The sequence below is a fragment of the Protopterus annectens genome, chromosome 14.part0, assembly GCF_019279795.1.
Source record: "Protopterus annectens isolate FY-2018-M chromosome 14.part0, PAN1.0, whole genome shotgun sequence".
NCBI classification, from domain to species: domain Eukaryota; kingdom Metazoa; phylum Chordata; order Ceratodontiformes; family Protopteridae; genus Protopterus; species Protopterus annectens.
In genome coordinates, this window is record NC_056748.1 from 881,621,465 (window position 1) to 881,642,927 (window position 21,463).

Sequence of the window (21,463 nt, forward strand, 5' to 3'; positions counted from 1 at the left end):
TATTAATAATGCCCTATCAACACACAAGAGACATTGCCCTAAAGATAAATGAGATATTCATTAACCAAGTGTCAGCCTGTAATCCACTTGTAATGAAGTGTGCAGAAATCATGTCCTTTGTGTAATAAACTCATATATAATATGGAATGCTCACAATCCCCTGAAAAGCAATCTCTAAACTAATAAGATGGATAAATAGACACTATAATAAAAAAATGGGATAGTTTTATAATGGTTTCCTGAATTTACTTCTCTTAGTGCTGAGTTAGTCAAAAATAATTAGAAAACCATAATTTGCAGTTTCCCCCAATTATACCATCCGTGTTAGCATGAGTAGGTCCATTGGATAGTAACTGGCACTTGGTCACAACCATATAGACCATATATACATATATATGTATAAAATACACCAAACCTTGCCCAATCTGAGAGCAGCCCTTGTTGTAATTTCAAAAGCTCCTTCAAATATCGGCCAAAAAAAGCGAATGTCACTGGGACCAATAAAAGTATGGCCACCAACAAAATTAGGCCAAAAGCAATGCCAAAGCCACAATTGGAACGAAAAAAGTTAAGTGAGTCAAAAAACACTAACCCGTGAAATGTAGTCGATGGATCCCCCTCTGTAGATAAAACAAAAGCAGTATTCCAAACACAATTTTAGTTCAGCTAGACTTTTACATATAAAGGACCCAACAACCACATTGAATTCTCGAATGTTAAAAAAATGCTGATTCACAAAGTAGATGAGTCATCCCCTTCCAATACTGCAAAAATAAATCCTGTCGATAAAAAAAGAAAAGGCAAGAGACCCCATCCAATATACAACAATCCGTAGTTAGATCCAACCATCCAGATGAAAAACAAGGCACACATATAAATGAGCAGATTGATGAAATGAACAGGTTGCAAACCAAACAGTGAGGAAACCTCCTCTACTGACATCGAACCACTAAAATGGCTCTTGTTTCAGCACTCTCAACACCAACGGCTAGCAAATAACATGTAGTCAAAGAGAGGCAGGCTAGCAAGTACGGTAGGTGCACGGGCCAGACAAACTGTAGCAAACATGAAAAAAAGAAAGCCAGCACCTTGGAAGCATGGGGATATGAATATAGTAGATTATCTGAAAACATTGATCAGTATTTGAATAAACCGAGAGAAAATAAAGTAAAAAAACCTGAAAGGGACAAATGTGATTATGAGATTCGAGTAGCCTACACCCAAACCGCACCTTCACAAATTTGGGGTAATACAGGTGGTAACAATGAACTAAGAACTTCTGCTACTAATGTCAGTGAGGACATTAGTATAAATACCCATGAGGACCATCATGATGTCATATCAGAACAGCAACTTAGATGCAGTGAATGTTTAACAGAGCAGAGAGGTCAACAGCCAGGGCCTATGCCTAGTACCACTAACAACCAGTCTAATAACCAGGATTTTCGTACATCTTCGAGGAGACATCAAACCAATATGAGGAGGAAAGTGGGCCAATGGCAGAACCCGTGGCCCCAGAGGTCAAACAATCATCACCAGAGATGAGTCCCGGTGACATGAGGACCATTCTGGACCTGAAGTCAACAGAGAATGTGTATGGGTTGTTACTAATACACAAGGTGACTTTAAAAATTTTAATTATGCTGATGTTGATGTTGAAATTTCTTTAGCCAATATTTTGGCTAAAAGTTTAACTTTTGTTCCATCAAAGAGAGCAGACCTTGCTAGTACTATTTTGGACTTAAATTTACTCATTCGTATTAGTGAACACATTAGGGTTTTGAAAAATAGTGATTTAAGCAATGCCTTAGCTAAACACAACAGCATTTGCATTTTTTTAAGAAATTGTACTTCCTGATTGTTCAAAAAGTTGATTTTAATTTGTTTGTTGAACAATATAATAATTTTTTTGAATATCTAGAACTTAAATGGCAAGTGTTTGTACATGCGGATATTTTCCCTGGATTAAACAAGACCATTCCCATCAAAAGTTTATTAAAATATAAATATATTTAATTAATAGTTTGTATTAGGATGTTTTGAAGTAGTTATTTGCAGTCTTATTATGTTAATTAGTGATGTATTTTGATAGGTTAATTGTTTTATTGACTTTATGGAATGGTGTATAAAAGTATGTTTCGTGTTTTACTTGTTATTATGATGAAGTTCTATAAGTGTGTCTAAGTCTATTTCATTGTTTTCAGGCTGGACCAGCCTAGTAAGCTCTCCAATCAATGTAGTACCTCTTCTCCCTGGCTGGGATGAACCTCTGATATCTGGTGCTGCCATTCCAACCTCACAACCAGTAATCCAAGAAACGGAACTGCTGGGGAAACAAACAACTGATAAACACAAACATATTTCCAGCCAGAAGCACCCGGTCCCAATGAAGGCAATCCCAATTTGTGTTGTGAATAAAGCTGTTTGTGATTTTACATACCATCTGGCCTATTTAGATTATTTTCACCTTGGTCAGTGAACTAGCTCCTTTGGGATTGTCTTCATTGTGACCGGGTGCTTCTGGCTGGAGATATCTTTGTGATTATCAGTCGTTTGCTTCTTCAGCAGTTCAGTTTCTTGGATTACTGGTTGTGAGTTTGGAATAGCAGCACCAGGTATCTGAGGTTCATCCCAGCCAGGGAGAAGAGATACTACATTGATTGGAGAGCTTACCAGGCTGGTCCAGCTTAAAAACAATGAGACAGACTTAGACACATCTATTCCATGTTTCCAATGGAAACAGGAAGTGATTTCCGCAACCCAGGAAGAAAATGATCAGAGACTAGCTGTGCAACAGAGCGTTGAGCGTGATTTCAATTACAATGGTAGTGATCGTCCATTAACATCTACACAGACAGTGCAGACTGATGTAAATCACTACTACAAGGGAATGGAAAGTTATATCAACTTGGACTTACAGGAATGCTTGAAAAAGACCATTCCAAGGATGGAGACTATCCAGCAAGAGAACACAGACTTACATGCCTCATTTGGAGGTATGTACAATAAATTAAAAGAAATAATGTTACAATTTAAAACTTTACTTATGGACAATCATTTTTTGAATGAATGTATTAAAAGGAAAGATGTTCCCAAAGGTCTAAGGTTAAACCGGTTTCCTAATAACACGATAGATGGGTCGGACTTTTTTCATGAAATTGTTAATATTTTAAACTAATGTGGTAATTGCTGTTATGAGAGCCATAATTAAGAATAATGACAGAATAATGGTTGAAGTGCAAGAAGAAATTGATACTTTAAATAGAAAAATTCACTTAGACTTACTATTTAAGATTGACAAACACAAACGGAGATATTTGTTAATATTTAAGGACATCAACAGTGTTATTAACAAACCTCACAAACAGAAGATAGGGAAAATAGGAAGAGACAGTAAAGATTATTCTGAAGGGAAGGCATATACAGTGGGTCTTAGAAAATGGGATGAAGGTGAAAGGGGGCACTGTAATGTGAGGGATGGATATACGAGTCATGATAACACTGGTGAAAGTAGAAATAATGGATCTAATGTTAGGGAATATGATGGGAACGTAAGACAAGGGAGAGCCCCTTTGGGGAAGTTTTCCCCATGGAGATCAGAAAGGATTAGGAACCTCAATACACATCCAACATATGCACAGGTAACAGGGAGACAGAGAACACAACACCAGGGGAGACAGATATAGTACAACAGACCCTGGGGGAATCAGAAGAGCTATTTTTACCCTACCATAGAGGGATAGAGATGGGGAGCACAATACTCAAGGTAATGGAATTATTACAACAAACCCCAGAGGGATTTGAGGGGTTAATTTCACCTCAGAATGCATCCCCGGATGTGTATAACGTTGGTACCAGTGACTATATTCAGAGAAAAGGTGTTGTATTCACCAAAGATAATTTCTACATTTTTAATTATGCAGATATTGACATCACTGAAGGACATTTTATTTTATTTAAAAAAGGCTTTACCTTTATTCTGAAAAGAAAAGGTGATATAGCCGATAGTATAATAGACATTAAATTGTTCACAAGAAAATTAAATTTAGAACTAATATGTGGGGAATTTAGTTCAAAATCAACAGGTGTAGAATTGACTAGAAGAAGAAGTACTTGGAACCCACCTATACATTGTGAACTAAACAACTTTGAAACATTATTGATTAATGAAACCAAAAATAAGTTTAAAACACAAAGGGGATATTCATATAATTTAATGAGAGAAGAAAAATAGGTCCTACGTGAATGGACAGAAAACAATACTATCAGAATTATGAAACTGGACAAAGGGGGTGGTGTGGGGTGGTCATTATGGAGAACTGGAATTATTCTTCCAAAATGTTGGAGATACTAAACTCGGGGAAGGTATGCACAAGTGTCACATAATGAGGTGAACATGGCATACAGAAAGATAGATATGATTTTTGGAGGACAACTTAATTCAGGGTTGTATAAGTAAACAACTTTTCGAATTTTTTCGGGATCAGAAACCATACATCCCAGAAATATTCGGTATTCCCAAGGTCCATAAGGACTACCACAATCCTCCTTTGAGACCAATAGTAATGTCAGCAGGTTCCAAAACTCAACCATTTGCAATGTATGTGAACAACAAATTGAAGGATTTTTATGGCATGTATCCACACATTTTGATAGACTCCTGAGATTTTTTATCCAAAATTGGGAAACTGGAGTTTAACACTGAGTTTTACTTTGTAACAATAGATGTAAAAGATTTATTTTTCATAATTCCACATGAACTGGGACTAAAATGGTTTGAAGATATGGTAGTGGAATTTGGTTTTTTGAATGCCAACAACTTTAGGTTAGTACTTGAGAATATGGAACTGATATTAAAAAATAATTTAATTTATTTTCAGGGGGAATATTACCATCAACTTGATGGTGTGCCTATGTGCACACCATGCACACAAATCTTTGCCAATACAGTAATGTTATACTGGGGAAAAATGTTTGTATTTGGCTCAGTATTTAAGGAACATATTAGAACATATTACAGATTTTTAGATGATATATTTATAGTTTGGCAAGGTCCTTATGAGCTTAACACCACGAGACTTTTGAAATTCACACACAAAATTCAAGATAAAGAAGTTCATTATTTGTATGTAAGTATCAAAAAAAATACAAAGAGTGTTTCTCAACTCTTACCTCCACTATGAAAGTAACCATCCATTGATACAAAAGAAAAACATAGTAAAAGGACAGATGATAAGGGCAGCTTGGATGACATCTAACAAGGAAGATTTAATTAATGAGCTGGACTTTATTGAGAAGTTATTTCGGGAAAGGTGATACCCTGACCCTTTGGTTAGAACCATTAAAAAGGAAGTATTAATGGGTTGGGGAATTAGATATTTACCCCTATTGAATACACAAGTGGAAGGAAATACAGAGAACAAGAGGGAGAACAAAAATATAGAAATGAAAACAGAAGGTGGAATAACATATTTAATGTTAACATATAACAAGGATACCAGAACAATCCACAAAATTATAAACAAATACTGGGAATTGTTTAAAAGCGTGCCAAATAAGTTGAAGGTCTTTGAAAAACCACTAAAGTTTAGTTTTAGGAGGAATTTGAACCTAAAAGAAATTTTTGAAACAAGGCAACCTAAAAGATTGAAGAAAGAGTCAGTAACTGGGGGGACATTTAAATGTGGTAGGAGCCCCCAGTGCCCATTTACAGCTAATACTAGTGAACTGCTATTGCCAGCTATACATTATAGACTATGGATATGTGAAGATCATAATTGCTCAGCAAAAGGTGTGATATATATTGAATACTGCACCTTCTGCTGAGCATATTATATAGGGAAGACAGAACGAACTCTCAAGCAAAGAATTTACAAACCTATGTATGAGATAACGCAGAAAAGTGACACCAACGCTTTATACAGACATATTAAGATGCACTAGAGCTGATTTTAAATTCTGGGTTGTGGTAAAAGTCAAAATGCAAGGGATCGGGACTGGGAAACGAGGCTGGAATTTAGGGAGTTGGTATGGCAATTACGCCTTGATGCATGTGTGTACCCAGGATTGAACAACCATAATTCCCTTGCGCCTGCATTAAAATTAAAAGCAAATATTTTATGATATTAGGTTGGATTGAGACACACATATGACATGGGTACAAAGTTACACAACAGATTAATATACAGGTGCGATGGGTAGAGATATTCAAATATATTCAATTATATGTAATTATATATATTTATTTGAATAGACAAACAAACAATAATCAATTTTAAGGATGTTTTTATGTATATTTAACTAAATATTTTTCAGATATGTTATGTTTTTAAAACACTTTTTGTCAATTCATGATAACCAATGCAAATTGAGCGATGGCTATAAAAGACAGGACAGGTTGTGTTGTAATCAGATTCTGATGAAGTTTTCTGTGTTGGATATAAAAGCGCTAAATCTTTTTGTGTTATGAATAAAGCTGTTTGTGATTTCACTTACCATCTGGCTTATTTAGATTATTTTCACTTTGGTCAGTGAATTAGCTCCTTTATTATTGCTTTCATTGGGCGCGGGTGCTTCTGGCTAGATATATCTTTGTGTTTATCAGTCATTTGTTTCTCCATCAGTTCCGTTTCTTGTATTACCTCTCCTGTATGGCATCTACTTTTCTGAAGTAAAAGCCAATGCCAAACAGCTCCAGCTGACTAAGTTTTCAGATGACTGTAAGCTAGGAGCAGTCACTGAATCCTCAAATTACTTAGCTATCCTCCAGGAAGATTTGCCTCAAATAAATAATGTGTCAAAATCATGGTCTGAAACTAAATGCCAAAAAATATATTATTATATCTTTTGGGAAATCATCTTGTCCGGGGAACTACCACATTAACAATACACCACTAAGAGTTGACCCAGTTGTTCAGGATTTGGGAACTTATGTGGGCAATGACCTATCTTTTGGTCAATATGTATTGTTATAAGAAAGTCCTTCTATATTGCACAGCTTATAAACAAAGGGATTGTGTCTAGATATTGGGATGGCATTGCCCCCCTTTATGCAGCCCTCATTAGGTCAAGCATTGAATATAATGCCCCTTTTGACATGTATATGTCCAGACACATGCAACAACTGGAACGCCTGCAGAGATACCTTTAATAAAAATATACAAGCCCTAAGTAGCCTGTCTTCCAACCCCATGGACCAACTCAAAACCCTGTTACTATACTTGGTATCTTATAGACTGATAAGAGATGACCTGTGTCTGTCATGCAAGGCATTCTCTGACACAATACCTGTTCTGCAACATCAGCAGAATGGTTTGGAGGGAACAGATATAGTTTGAAGAGGATACTGCTGCTTGGGAACAGACTCCCTACCCAAAATAAAACAAAGTTCATCCCTGTCCATTTTCAAGTGCATCTTAGATCTGTGAATGAGAAACAGAAAATTTACCCCTGGACTGTCCATGTACGACTACTGGACAAATGCAGCTCCTAAATGCTTTACCCCATGCATGTGTCTCATCAAATTATCTATGGTGTGATCCCAGTTATTCTCATTAGGGCTAATATATATAATTATTGCCCATGGATTAGGCAAGGCCAATCTATAACCAAGTGGGTGAGGTTATTTTGAGTACAAAAGGGGAAACTGGCTAGGCTTCAAATTGCATGCAAGGGCAGCTAGCCCAGTACTTATCTATGAACCTGTGATGGAACTCAAAAGTTCTTTTTCTCCTTAAAGACAACATTGCTATGTTTGTCTGTCAGAATGAAACATTCAAAATTACTTTTTGCCCTTGTAAGTGAAAATAAAATTCTTATGATGAATTATTCTGAAAGTTTGTGCCTCCAGTGTGTTTAATAGGTGGAGACAGCTAAGACTGATTTTTGAGCTAAATTTCCTGCACTGTGTCAAAACATATATATTATATCAGCCTACATCAGTCACCACCATGGCTTCTAACAGATGTAATTTATTCATTATGTTGTGCATGTAGTTTCAAAATGAGTTGGGGAGCCTTATCAGGTTGCCCATCTGCAAGAGGCAAGGTCCAACTACAAGTGAATGTTATTTGCTTTATTGGAAACATATCTATAATAACAAACATTACTGGTGATATACCAAAATGTGCAATACAGATACAAAGGATATACTGGAATATTCTAGAGTGGGTCCAGACATAAACACTGCTGCTTAATGCATCATCCACTGACCATAGTGTTGCACTCCATGCAGTTGCCTTACACAGTATGAAAAACATTGCACCTGGCAGAGCCATTAACCTTTGTATAGTAGTCATTAACACACTGTTCTTCTACCACCTGAACTGGTGAACACCTTGTTATGCTCTCCACACCTCCCACTAATTATATATACTAACTCTGAGACTGCACAGTCCCCATGAAAGGGGAACATTCCCCTTCCTCAGGGATTATCATTTATAGTAAAACTAACTGATCATCTCCATTGTTGACCAAAGTAGTTTGACAATGCAGCAGTCAATCTTAGCCACAATAAATAAATACTTCATACAGCAACCTCATAAAACTGTATTATCTCTGTCTCTCTTTCAATACATATATGTGTGTGTGTGTGTGTGTGTGTGTGTGTGTATATGTGTGTGTGTGTGTGTGTGTGTGTGTGTGTGTGTATATATATATATATATATATATAAATATAGATATAGATATATCTTGAGACACACACACACATACACACACACACACACACACACACACACACACACACACTGCTCACTAGTACAAAGAACACAAACAACAGACATGATTCCTGTTGCATTTGTTTCCCATAGTAATGTACACAATGGCCATTTGGTGGTTTTCTTTTTTTTTTTTTTGCTTTGTTCAGTAACTCATAGTGGTCTAAGTGCCACAACATCATTATGATGCAATATTAGAAAGTTATTTTACTAGCACATGATATGGAGTTTCATCAGGGAACCACAGAGGTGCAACATTTTCCCTTTCGTAGATGGCATAAAATCGTATACAGCAATGTGATTTTTGAACTGTGTTTAGTGATGGCACAGCAGTCGCACACAATGTGTAGTGCTTACCTGCATTGGTATGACCTGGATCAAAGTAACACACCCGTTGTGAATTGTAACATTGTGGCATGAGTTTGAGCAGTGCAAGCCTGTGGCTGAAGAGCTGGTGGTACCAAATGCCTTTAGAAAATAGCAAACAACGAAGATGCCCATGCAATACACATCAGCATTCTAGCCTATGTTTTAAAGTGCCAAGGGTTTTTCAACAACTTCAGTGTTGTTGCATATTGATATAATTACTGCATATACATCCATGGGAACAAATAGAATGTATGTGCCTGTCCTAAATGCTGGCCTTGCTTCAGGTGGAGTGCAATTGCACGGGTGCTGATCAGCTGCAGATTCAGGTGACACTGCAGACATCACACATATGGCCAAGTGGCAGGAAAGACTGCATTATCAGTAACAAAAAGCTATCTTAACTGTCCTTGTATATTGTGATGACATTGCTCTGAATATACACAAATCATCCTGTGCTCTCTGTCCTGCTTAGGTTTCACCTGTGTTCTAATATCTGGCACATGTAATGAATTCTCCACAAGGGCGACAGTGGTGGTGCAGCGGTTAACGTTGCTGCCACACAGCAAGAGGTTCTCCGGTTCGATCCACGGCTGGGGTGCCTTCTGTATGGAGTCTGCATGTCCTCCCTGTGGTCACGTGGGTTTCCTACAGGTGCTCCGGTTTCCTCCCACATCCCAAAGACATACTCTAGGTGGATTGGACACTCTAAATTGGCCCTAGGTGTGAGTGTGTGTGTGCCTTCTGTGGAAGGTTGGGCGCCGGGCTGTCAACTCGACACTGTAAAACTCCACAGCCAATCATGAGCGGACAGGTGATCCACTGTGGCGTCCCCAAACCAGGAAAAGCCAAAAGAAGAAGAAGAAGTGAATTCTCCACAAACACTACATTTCACCATCACCCAGATATTAAATTACTTCTGTATATCAGTTTTAGTGAACATTATATGTTTGTACATGCCCATCAGAGGTCTTCTCCTCCCAGTCTGTATTCTTACAACTTGTGCAAACTCACAAGTGCTACTTTCACATTTTTGTTTTACGTGCTTGTAGTAGATGCCCTGTGCTCTGCATGCCTTTGTCATGCTGCCTTCTATTGGGCCTTCTTGTGTGCTAATGGTTCTGTGTTCTTTATACATATGGCAAGTGTCCACCTCATGCATCTCCACATTTTTGTACCATCCAGCTTTAGACTAACTCCAGCCATCCCATATACATGCATACAGATATATAATATATATATATATATATATATATATATATATATATATATATATATATATATATATATATATATATATACTGATGATTTTCTGTCATTCTCTGTTTCAGTCCACACTTTGGGGGGGGTCGCCAACTATATAATTTTATATATACCATGTTTCATTTTGTTAGACTGTTGACTCATTATAACATTGTTTCCTCTCGGATTCTTTCACTACACATTTCTCTGTATACTGAAAATGTAACTGAACATGTTGTCTTTTTATTTGTCAGTATCCCAGGTCATGGCCCAGCCTGTGTCAGGAGTCAGGTATACATTATGTTAGCCATTTGTTCTTACACTGCCATCTTGTGGTGGAATGTACACTGTACATATTTCACCTACTTGGCAGTGCTGGACTACCAAACTAAAGCTGTTTTAGCATTCAACTTTTCTCTTTGAAGCTTTTGTTAGAAAGAATGGCTGCACAGTTATCAGCACTGACTCCATATTCACCCAAATGGACTAAAAGATTACCAAAAGTTTGCAAAATTACTACTGCAACTTCACCACATATAACTGATAGTATCAATAGAAATTATGATTCTAGCATTCCACAAATGCAGTCAAGCCACAAAAGAACAACCACAAATCCTTCTTTAATTATGCCTGAAAAATAAGAAATAATACCCAACATTTCTCCAAGCTTATTCTCAATGAAAGCAACTAATCAGATCCAGTGCTCACATACTGGCTAATACATTTAGTGCCAACCTTACCCTGAGACATCTATTCCAAACCCACCTATCCCTAATGTATCATGCCACTAATTATCACAAGATGGCAAATACTGAAGCCACTCCCCACAACAAATACAACATCCATGGGGTCTGACAATATACCAGCTTGCCTAATGAATACCAACAAACAAGCATTCCTCAAAGTCTTTCACCTGAGCCTATCATCTGGCTTTGTTCCACAGTTGTGGTGCACAGCAGTTGTAAGGCCACACCTCAAGACTTACCCAGCCTTAGACCCTGGGAGTTACAAACCCGTCAGCCTAACTAATCTTATGTGCAAAACCATAGACCGTATCATTACATACCTAATTAACTATATCAAAAATCTAATCAGACTGAACCCCTAACAGTTTGGTTTTATTAAGGGTCGATCCCGTCTATGGAATGTTGTAAACTTATTTAAGAGGGTTACTCAAGCTGTTGACTGTGGATACTTTGACCTTGCCAAGATATTTGATACAATACCCATGTGCACATATAATTATCAAATTGAATGAACTCGAAATTGACCCATACATAATTAGGTTGATAGTCAACTGGTTTAGACATATGGCTCTCAAAGTAATAGTGGGTGGAGCATCATCTGAGATCCTGTAAGTAACCAGTGCAATCCAACAAGGTTCAGTGTTTAGACATCTGCTGTTTGGTATCTATGTCTTTAATCTCCAATTATCAAATGAGGATCTCTGGTTAACAAAGTTTGTAGATGATTGTAAGCTAGAAGTTGTCATCAAAACCCCCTCTGACATGAATGCACTCAGTAGGAGTTTGTACTTGTCAGTAGTTGGTATACTAAAGCTGGGCTCAAGCTTAATGCCAAAAAGAGTAACATCACAACATTTGGTAAGCACCCATAGACACTTGCAGCACAAATGACACACCACTTTGAAAGGAACATAAGTGGACCCTTGTACATAAGTGGACAATGCCCTTAGGTTTAGCCATCACATTGTAACAGGGGGTTAGGAAATTCTCTTAGCTGTACAGTTCATAGTTTGAAGTATGTATTCCAGATCTAAAGAAGTCCTCACCTCCTTGTACTCTTCTCTAATTAAACCCACCATTGAGTACAACACCCACTTTGGGACTTACCTTACTAGGCATATCAAGGAATTGGAGAGACCCCACAGGTTTGTAACTAAAATGTTCAGGGACTTAAGACTTCTAGGAAAGAGTGGAAACTTTGTTCCAACTCACTTTCATATAGACTCTGTATAGGTGACTTGTGCCTTGCTTATAGTTGAATACAGGATCCAGTAGTCCAAGAACACTTATACCTCAATAAATTGGGCCACTTTATTCCAAAAGGGACTGACTTTTGTCCTGGCACAAAGGGCTAAATTAGATCAAGTTTTAGTTCAATTTAGGCTTTTTTTGAGGAAACGCAATTTAAGTATTTTATTTGACAATAATTGCCCTATGTCGGTGACACAAAGCAACAAGAAGCCCAGTACTTTCCATCCCCCCTGCATCCACTTATTGTTGTGTATGAAAGATTGTGTGAGGATGAAATTAGGAGAATAATAACATATTCACCTAAGTGTCCCACCAGTTTAAGTAGTGATGAACATAAGTTATTGAAACAAATTAGAAGTGATACATCTGTACGAATCATGCAGCCAGACAAGGAAGGGGGACTGGTTGTCATGAGTTCAAATGACTATATCAATAATATGTTTTCTGTTCATTTTTTCTGATGCCTATGAGGACATTTCATTAAATGAGATGAATGGGGCTCTTCACAGAATTGATTTGGCCCTGGAGGATCTTTTTTTGAATAATCAGATTTCTTTAGGAGATTTAGAGTATCTAAAGGTTTAGTTTCCCAGAACACCTTCCATTTTTGGACTCCCCAAGTTTCATAAATGTTTGTAGGAACCTCCTTTAAGGCAAATAGTTGATGCCAAAGGTTCCAACACATTTCTTATTGCTAAATACATCGACCATGAGACGAAAAGTGTGTTTAAAGATTATTCTACCTTGTTGAGAGACTCCTGGGATTTTTTATTAAATGTCAATGACAGTATTTACAGGGATGACATTTTGTTTGTGCTCATTGATGTTAAAGATTTGTATTCCAGCATTCCACATGAGGTTGGAATTGACTGTTTTTTTTTCAGTTTCTAGCCTTACACTCAAGTTTGGGACATGACAAAAGTTTGGTTTTGAGCAGTTTGATGGAAATTGTGTTGCAAAATAATTTCATCAATTTTGAGGGCCATTTATTTAAGCAGACCCATGGTATTGCCATGGGTGCTGCATGTGCGCCAGTGTTTGCCAACGCTGTTATGGCCTTTTGGGAAACCAATTTTATTTTTACCCATGATAGCTGGCATTTATACAAACGATTTATTGATGATATTATTATTTTTTGGCATGACACCAGGGAAAGACTTGATGGTTTCTTTGAATTTATTAATACATCTACTAATTTTTTACGATTCACTATGTTGGTTGATGCTGAACATGTCAATTTTCTTGACGTTACTATTTTTAAGACTAGGGAGTCCCAAAGATCTGAGTCTACACTATTTAGGAAGCCTACTCATTCCAATGCTTATTTGCATTTTCAGAGCTGGCATCCTTTGCCTCAAAAAAAGACCATTGTCAAAGGTCAATGTGTCGGGCTGGCAAGGATGGTCAGTCAAGAAACACAGTTTTGGTTGAATGTAGTAATTTATTGGATATGTTTCTTAAAAGGGCTATCCACAAGACTTCCTATCAGAAATTTTTATGGAAGTCAAGAGGAAGAAGTTGAATGTTTTTTATACCCCTCTTTTAGGTAATGCACAGGCCCAGACTGTTAACCCTTTGGATCCTGTCACAAATTCTTTAAGTGTTTCTTATAGGAAGGCAATGATTTTACAGTTTAATCTGCAATTCAGAGAGATTAAGCACATCATTACAAAATTTTGGGACATTTTTAGATGTGACCTGGAAGTTTTTAACAAAGTGGGGGACCATCCAGTTATTGTATATCAGAAAGATACCTGTTTCAAAATGATGATTGAAAGAACTTTATCAAAGTCCACTATTAGAAAGATGAGCAAATGTGGTCACTGTTCTCAATGCAAATATATTCTTGAGGGCACTGAATGTTTTATTCATGGTTATGGTCACATTAAGTGTAAAAAGAAATATAACTGTGATAGCAAGGGTATTATCTATATTGCAATTTGCCAATGTTGTACATGTTTTTACATTAGCAAAACTATCAGACAATTCAGGTATAGGATTTACCAACATAATTATGACATTAGTAAGAGGGATGAGCGGAATGCTCTTTATAGACATCTTAAAAATTTTCCAGCTCATTTTTTTAAGTTTACATTTATTGATAGTGTTGAGTTTGATCCCAGAGGTAGCCCCCGGGATATTTTTCTAGAATATTTGGCACTTAAGTGGCAGCTCAGGTGTAATGCTGGATGGACCCCATGTCTCAATTATGTTATTTCCATTGCTAGCTTTTTGAAACTGAGATCCATGTTAGCAGTTTAATCGTTTTTGCTTTAACATGTGTTTCATTTTTTATTAAAGGCAACTGTTTTTTATATGTTTAATCACAATTTCTCAATATTATTTCGTGGTCTGGACATGAACTTTTGTATCATTCACTTAGTTGCTGCTTTAATTTTTTATGTGTTAATTGACTCATTAGGGAGGGTTTTTGGGTATTTAAGCCGAATGTGTTGTGTGCAAGTTCATTCTGAAGAAGTCCAGCTATTTGGTGGATGAAAGCACTCAATTTTAATAAATTCGTTGGTGGAATTCCTGTGGCTGCCTTTTTGTGTTCAGTACCTCAATAAATCAAACAGTCCAGGTAACACTAAGGCCAGAGACCTAAATCTATATCAATAAATAAATAAGACTAGAAAGAGAGACAGATTTATCATGCAGCATCTGCCCCATCTCTTGGACAAACTCCATCTCCAAATTAAGCAGTGTGCACACTAGATGGTAACTCATAAATTCACCCCTGGTATGACTAGCTTGTCCCTCCTTGAAGAGCAACACAAAGTCTAAGGGTGGGTATTATCAAGATGGAAATGCCCTACTGGCTAGGTTGCTTTGTAACTCCTATAATCCTATGATCCTTAGAAGTGGATACAATGGCTTTTTTTATTTATTTGTGCCTATAGCCTGCTATCTCTCTTTTCTCTATTCTGTTATTGGGATGATTTCCAAGTAGCACAGTAAGGCCAGGATTCAGAATCATGCCTAACTGTGAGAGGTAAGGCTGCAGCAAATAGGGCATTTTAGGTCAATTGAGGAAACCAGTGACTCAAGAGATACATTAGCTGCAATGAGGAAAGACCTTATTATCAGCTAGTTTGCACATCTGTGAAGCATGCAGTGATTACTCCAAACACTAGCAAGTACTTTGCTGTAGCAGTCATCCCTGACAGTCCATGCTTTACATTGACACAGGTACCCCCCATTCACTGTATAACACACACACACACACACACACACACACACACACACACACACACTTAGATGAGAACACTCATACCTCTGCATATACTCACACAGCCACATACAGACACATGCACACACACACACACACACACACACACACACACACACACACACACGCACACACACAGAACTAATACCTTCATACTGATAATTATACTGGTTAGAGTCCTACTATATAAGTCAATCCATTGCTTAAAGACATCAAAGAAAAAGACCATCAATGACTCAGATTAAAAACAAATGTATTACTTAGACAGTTTGATTTTGAGCTTCTTATATAATTTCTAATGAATGATGCAACAGTACCTTTAATGTATGGCTTTATTTATGTCAATTCGGCAACTGCTCATATAATAAATCAACACTTTTATCACAGAAATATTTATTTATTATAAATGTTGTTTGAAAAATTACAGCCCCCCCCCAAAAGTCATTGGTGGACAGTGTAAAAGTCTCAGACAATATCATGAATAGTTAAACTGTAGCGTACACCATCTATCATAAACCGCACTACTTACTCATGCATCACCTAATATGGGCGGCACAGTGGTGCAGCAGTTAACGTTGCCACCTCACAGCAAGACATTCTCCGGTTCAATTCTCAGCTGGGGTGCCTTCTGTGTGGAGTTTGCATGTTCTCCCTGTGTTCGCGTGGGTTTCCTCCGGGTACTCCAGTTTCCTCCCACATTCCAAAGACATACATCTGGAGCATTTCTCCCCGGGCCTCTGCTGAAAACAGGCTCTGTGGAACCTAGTCGGACTTTCCCAGTCAACAAATGTTAAAAAAAAATAAATAAATATATATATATACCTGCGGTTATGCAGTCAAAGTCTTTCGGGACTAGGTCATTGATTTTACGGCCCTTGTATTGAGGTGGACTTGCACATTCAATGTGCTCGACTGTTGCATTGGTGCTAACCAGCCATTCTACCAGCCATTTCAGTTTGCAGTCACAATGTAACAAATTCCCTCGGAGATCACTGAAAAAGAGACAAAATATTTCCATCAAAGTGCAGCATACTTGTGTCATCTAATCAATTATGAGATTCTGATAACAGACTGCAGTGTGCTACAACATCTAATTATACCTAAATGTATTAAGAATGTAAATTAATTTAAAATTTCCTGTGTGTGTGTGTGTGTGTGTGTGTGTGTGTGTATGTGTGTGTGTGTGTGCGTTCATGTGTGTGTGTATATATTTTATATATATATATATATATATATATATGCATGTGTGTATATATATATATATATATATATATATATATATATATTCACTTCCTCTGTCTTGCATTCTTACTGCCAAAATCCATGTTTCTAAACTATAAAATGAGGCTTAAAACATATTCTTAATTTATCTTTGCAAACTAAAATCTCCCCGTACAACTTATTACAGTGGAATACGAAACTATTTTTTAAATCAAAACAAATCTAGCATAGTACTATAAAATAAAAACACGTCATGTTTTATAATGCACTAGGTTACATTAAACAAAGCTCTGTTCACAGCAATTCATATACGTGCCTTTAAGCAGTACAAATGTTTCCCATGACAGCATGCAGCAGCCTCTCAGCAGATGTCTATAACCAACAATAAATAGCATGTTGTAGCAATACTCTTGTAACTTTTTTCCAGGGCAGCAGGTGGCACTGTTGATTTGTGTGACACTAGCTCTCTTGTACCTATTTAGTGTTTTGTGTTTTTTTTCCTAGCTGTCACTAGCAGTTTTTGCTGCTGATGTGTGTGTGGTAGTGATTAGAGCCTCTTGTATCAATATTTAACAGTGGCAATGACTTCAAGGTTCTTTGTAAATTGTACTGATCTGCAAGGAAACCAAAAATGTATTTACTATTTTATTTCACTTCATTTAAATTTGTTAACTAGGCTAGAGCACTTGTCCAAGTGGAGCAGTTTCAGATCTGAAATGATTACAGAAAACAATAAAATAATTAAAAGTGAATATTAAATAGTTAATAATGAACATAGGAATTAAATAGACAGAAATATTTAGTAAGTAGTGACAGCTAGTTATAATCTGCAATTGGCAGAACTAAGAATTGTGATATAGACACAGAATTTTCCATGCTAAGGCATGTACAACATTCTCAGTCAGGCAGCTTCAGGTTACGCATCGTACAGATACATAGAAATAAAAAAAGAAGACTAGATGAAGTATAAAGATTTCAACTGCAGAGTACAGAGGTAGGATAAATAAAGCATTTGCAGGTAGACTACAGACCACAACGTTATTTAGAACATATATCAGAGGAATCTACGATAATACTTTACATGGTGTTAGGCTGTGTTGAGCAGTTTAATATTGTAAATTTGGCTTCTTAGGACTTTGTATGCAGAGAGATGAAACTTTTTGGGAAGCAAACAAAATAACAGATCCCGACAAGAAGTGTGTAGTGCTATTTATTATTGCCATTAAAACATGTTAAATTGTGAAGGAATGTGTGGCCTCATCTAAACTAAACGACTAGTTATTTAAGAAAATAGTGACGGAGTTAAAAAAATATTTTGCACATTTCTACTTTAATAAATGAAATCAAAATCTGGACATGTCCATCAAGTTAAAATTGGCTAACATTCTTCTTCTACCTTCTCTTCTCTAAGCTAGCCCCATTTTCACTAACCTACACTCACATCTCAAATAAATTACAATCATGCTGCTGCAAAATAGCAAAGTTTGCCTCCAATATGTCAACTCGCACTCATCACTGCTTGGCCATTAAATCTTTAAACTGGTTCAAATTCCTCCACTACCTACATTATACCCAACTAACTCTTACCCGCAAATTACTTTACAACCCAAATTACTGCCCTTCTCTTCAAACTATGATACAAACACACCCCAACTCAGATTCTTAAATCTTCTAGCAAACAACTCCTAACCATAACAAAGCCAACAAAAGAGCTGACAAATGCCTTTATTCCCATGTTGTTGCCAAATTATGGAATGCTCTCCCCCCATCTATTACCCAATTAGACTCCTTAAAAACTTTCAAAACCACTTTCTTAATAGCCATCTCTGCTCCTATAATCACATGATTAAACCACCCTGTTTTGCTCCTCAGTCTGTAACTCCTTCTAGCCTCTTAACTGTATATATTTCTATAAACTATCATGTCATAGTTAAAGGTATATGTAAATTTTCTAATTTTGCACATCAGACTGAATGCTATGTTTCACTGCTTTAATTTGTAAAATTGTATATATGTAACCTTACCATACTAATGCTATGTTATATAAATTCTGCAACTGTTTTTGGAGCTTTTCTCCCCTGGCCTCCACTGAAAATGGGTCCTTGGCCCAGTGGACTTTCCTGGTCAACAAATGTCAAATAATTAAATAAATAAAATAAATAAAAATCCAGATGAAAGCATTACAGTTTATAATGCAAAACGTAGGAATTTTCAGAAAAGTGCTAGTTTGATAACTTGAATTCTCTTTTGAGAGACAGAGATGTGTGTAAGGTCAGGGTCAATATCCTATAGAGATGACTCCAGGCAAAGACAAATTTGACCCCCTCCTATAGCTCAGGAGGGGGTGGCACAGTGGTGTAGTAGTTAACGTTATTGCCTCACAGCAAGAGATTCTACGGTTCGATTCTCGGCTGGGGTGCCTTCTGTGTGGAGTCAGCATGTCCTCCCTGTATTCACGTAGGTTTCCTCTGGGTGCTCCAGTTTCCTCCCACATTCCAAAGTTGTGCAGTAGGTGGACTGGGCACTCTAAATTGGCCCTGGGTGTGAGTGTGTGTATGCGAGTGTATGTGTGTTGCACCCTACTAGGAGGGTTGGAGCCTTGGGCTAGCAACCTGAACCCATAAAACCTGTAACTGCTGCAGAAACAATGAGTGCTGAAATGTGCTCATTGCTCGATGTACCACATGGCACATAAACAGGAGAGAGAGAGAGAGTTCGGGAGTAAGCTCTAGCATATAAGGCTGCAACTTTGCATTCAAATAAATCCAGGAATTCACTGTCAGGCAGTATGCATCAGAAGTCTATCAACTGTAGAATAAAGGCATTAGAGTAAAACCACATGCTCTGCATTTATACAATCCAGATTCAGTCCAAGGGAATTGTAATAACAATGGAAGGTACCAAAGACGTGGCTGATATCATTTCAGAGAAGCAGTTTGTCATAAATGCAGACACTGGGGCCTTTTGAAAAGAGTGTACTCTGGGTGAACATTTAGGAAAGTATAAGCCACTGAAGATGAGTTTTTTTCACAAAGTGGAAGAACAAGTTAGCGCACCCCTTGATGTTCTTTGGGGTGAAACAAGTGCAAGTGTTTATCCATCAGAAGCTATAAACAGTGTAGCAACTACTGCAGACAGATTTAAGCAGTATGCCACTATTATGTTGAACAGCAGTTTCATGCAGGATAGAGGTAGATTCAAGAAATGAGTATTCACTAACTTCTGCAGAGAAGTATCATCATTTCAGCTAGTGGAGTACAACAAAGAATATGTAAAGATGCTGGATGGAAGTTCTGTACTGATCCATTGCATGAAGGACCATGACAAATTGTGCCTTATCAGTACTGAAGGTCAAAGATCCAGTTCTTTGCAGTGATTGTTTGAACCCCGGGTATTCAGCTAAGAGAAGTACACAGTTTTACTATTGAATGAGTATTGGCTGTTCCTGAGGAATTTTACCAATGTGTCTGAGGAGGACTAATTGCAGTTCAGAAAATCACTTTTTTATTTCCATTGGACCCTAATGTAATGCATATACATCTGAAACCAAAACTTAATATTTATGTCCACCATCCAAAATGCTGGCAGAGATAAACTGATTAGTGGAACAAAATGTATTAGTTCCAGTTAACCTATCCCACGTGGTCATACCTATGCTGCCTGATTTGAAACCTAATAGGGAAGTGAGGATATATAGCTGCCGACAACAAGGGCACAATAAACAAAACATTACAGGAGCCATCAGTCAAATACTCCTACTTTGTCAAAAGCAAAAATATTTTCAGAATCGGATTTGGCACAAGGTTACCAGCAGTTACCAGTAGTTTGATCCAGCTGCAGCGGTACATGCAATTATCATGCAAGAGGCTGCCTTTAAAAATATTTGGTTACAGTATGGAGTTTTTGTCACACCAGGGATCTATGAAAAATTGATGTATAACACCCCACCTAATTTTCCAAGATTTTTGCCTTATTGTATTGTTGTTTTAACTGGGGCAGATTACATACAAGGTTTGGCTGGACAGCTACATAAAGTGCTCCAAACGTTTGTACATTTTGGTCTAAATTTAAAGAAAAATATGTCTTTAGAATATCAAGTGTTTAGTTCCTCAGTTTCAAGACTGATTCAGAAGGCATCCATAATACTGGTGCGAAAGTCAAAGCTGTCCATGATGTGCCTAAAACAAAGGATAAATAGGAACAGCAGTTATTCTTTAGTCTATTAAGTTTTAACCATTCCTTACTGGAAAATAAAGCGACTGTAGCAGAGCCTCTCCACATTCTAGTTGATCAAAATACTACTTGGAAGTTGATTTGCATTCACAAGGTGTTCAAGGATGTTAAGGGGCTATTGTCAAGGGATAGCATATCAGAGCATTATGGTCTTGACCAATCACTGAATCTGCCCTGTGAAGCTTCATTGTACGGTGCTGGTGCTACTATAAGCTAAATCCTTTGCCCTGGTCATAAAGCTACAATCAATTATTGTTCAAGAGCTATATCAATTACTGAAAAAAGGATGTTCACATTAATAAGAAAGAGCTGGCCATTGTGGAGAAGCTAAAATAAATTATGAGTATCTTTACAGCAGGTATTTCAGCACTGTAACAGAAAAGAAGGCATCATTGAAAGTGCTCACAGTTAATGGCCTTAAACCGCACATTATTTCACCCTGCATACTCCAGCAG

The 21,463-nt window shown here is 37.3% G+C and overlaps 1 protein-coding gene across 1 annotated transcript in view; it reads right to left on the reverse strand.

Annotated features, from left to right (window-relative positions):
- LGI1 (leucine rich glioma inactivated 1) overlaps positions 1-21,463 on the reverse strand; it is a 412,750-nt gene that overhangs the window by 14,418 nt on the left and 376,869 nt on the right. The window contains exon 6 of the mRNA XM_044056664.1: positions 16,377-16,546. Within this exon, the coding sequence (XP_043912599.1) occupies positions 16,377-16,546 (170 nt within the window). The remainder of the gene's footprint in view (positions 1-16,376; positions 16,547-21,463) is intronic.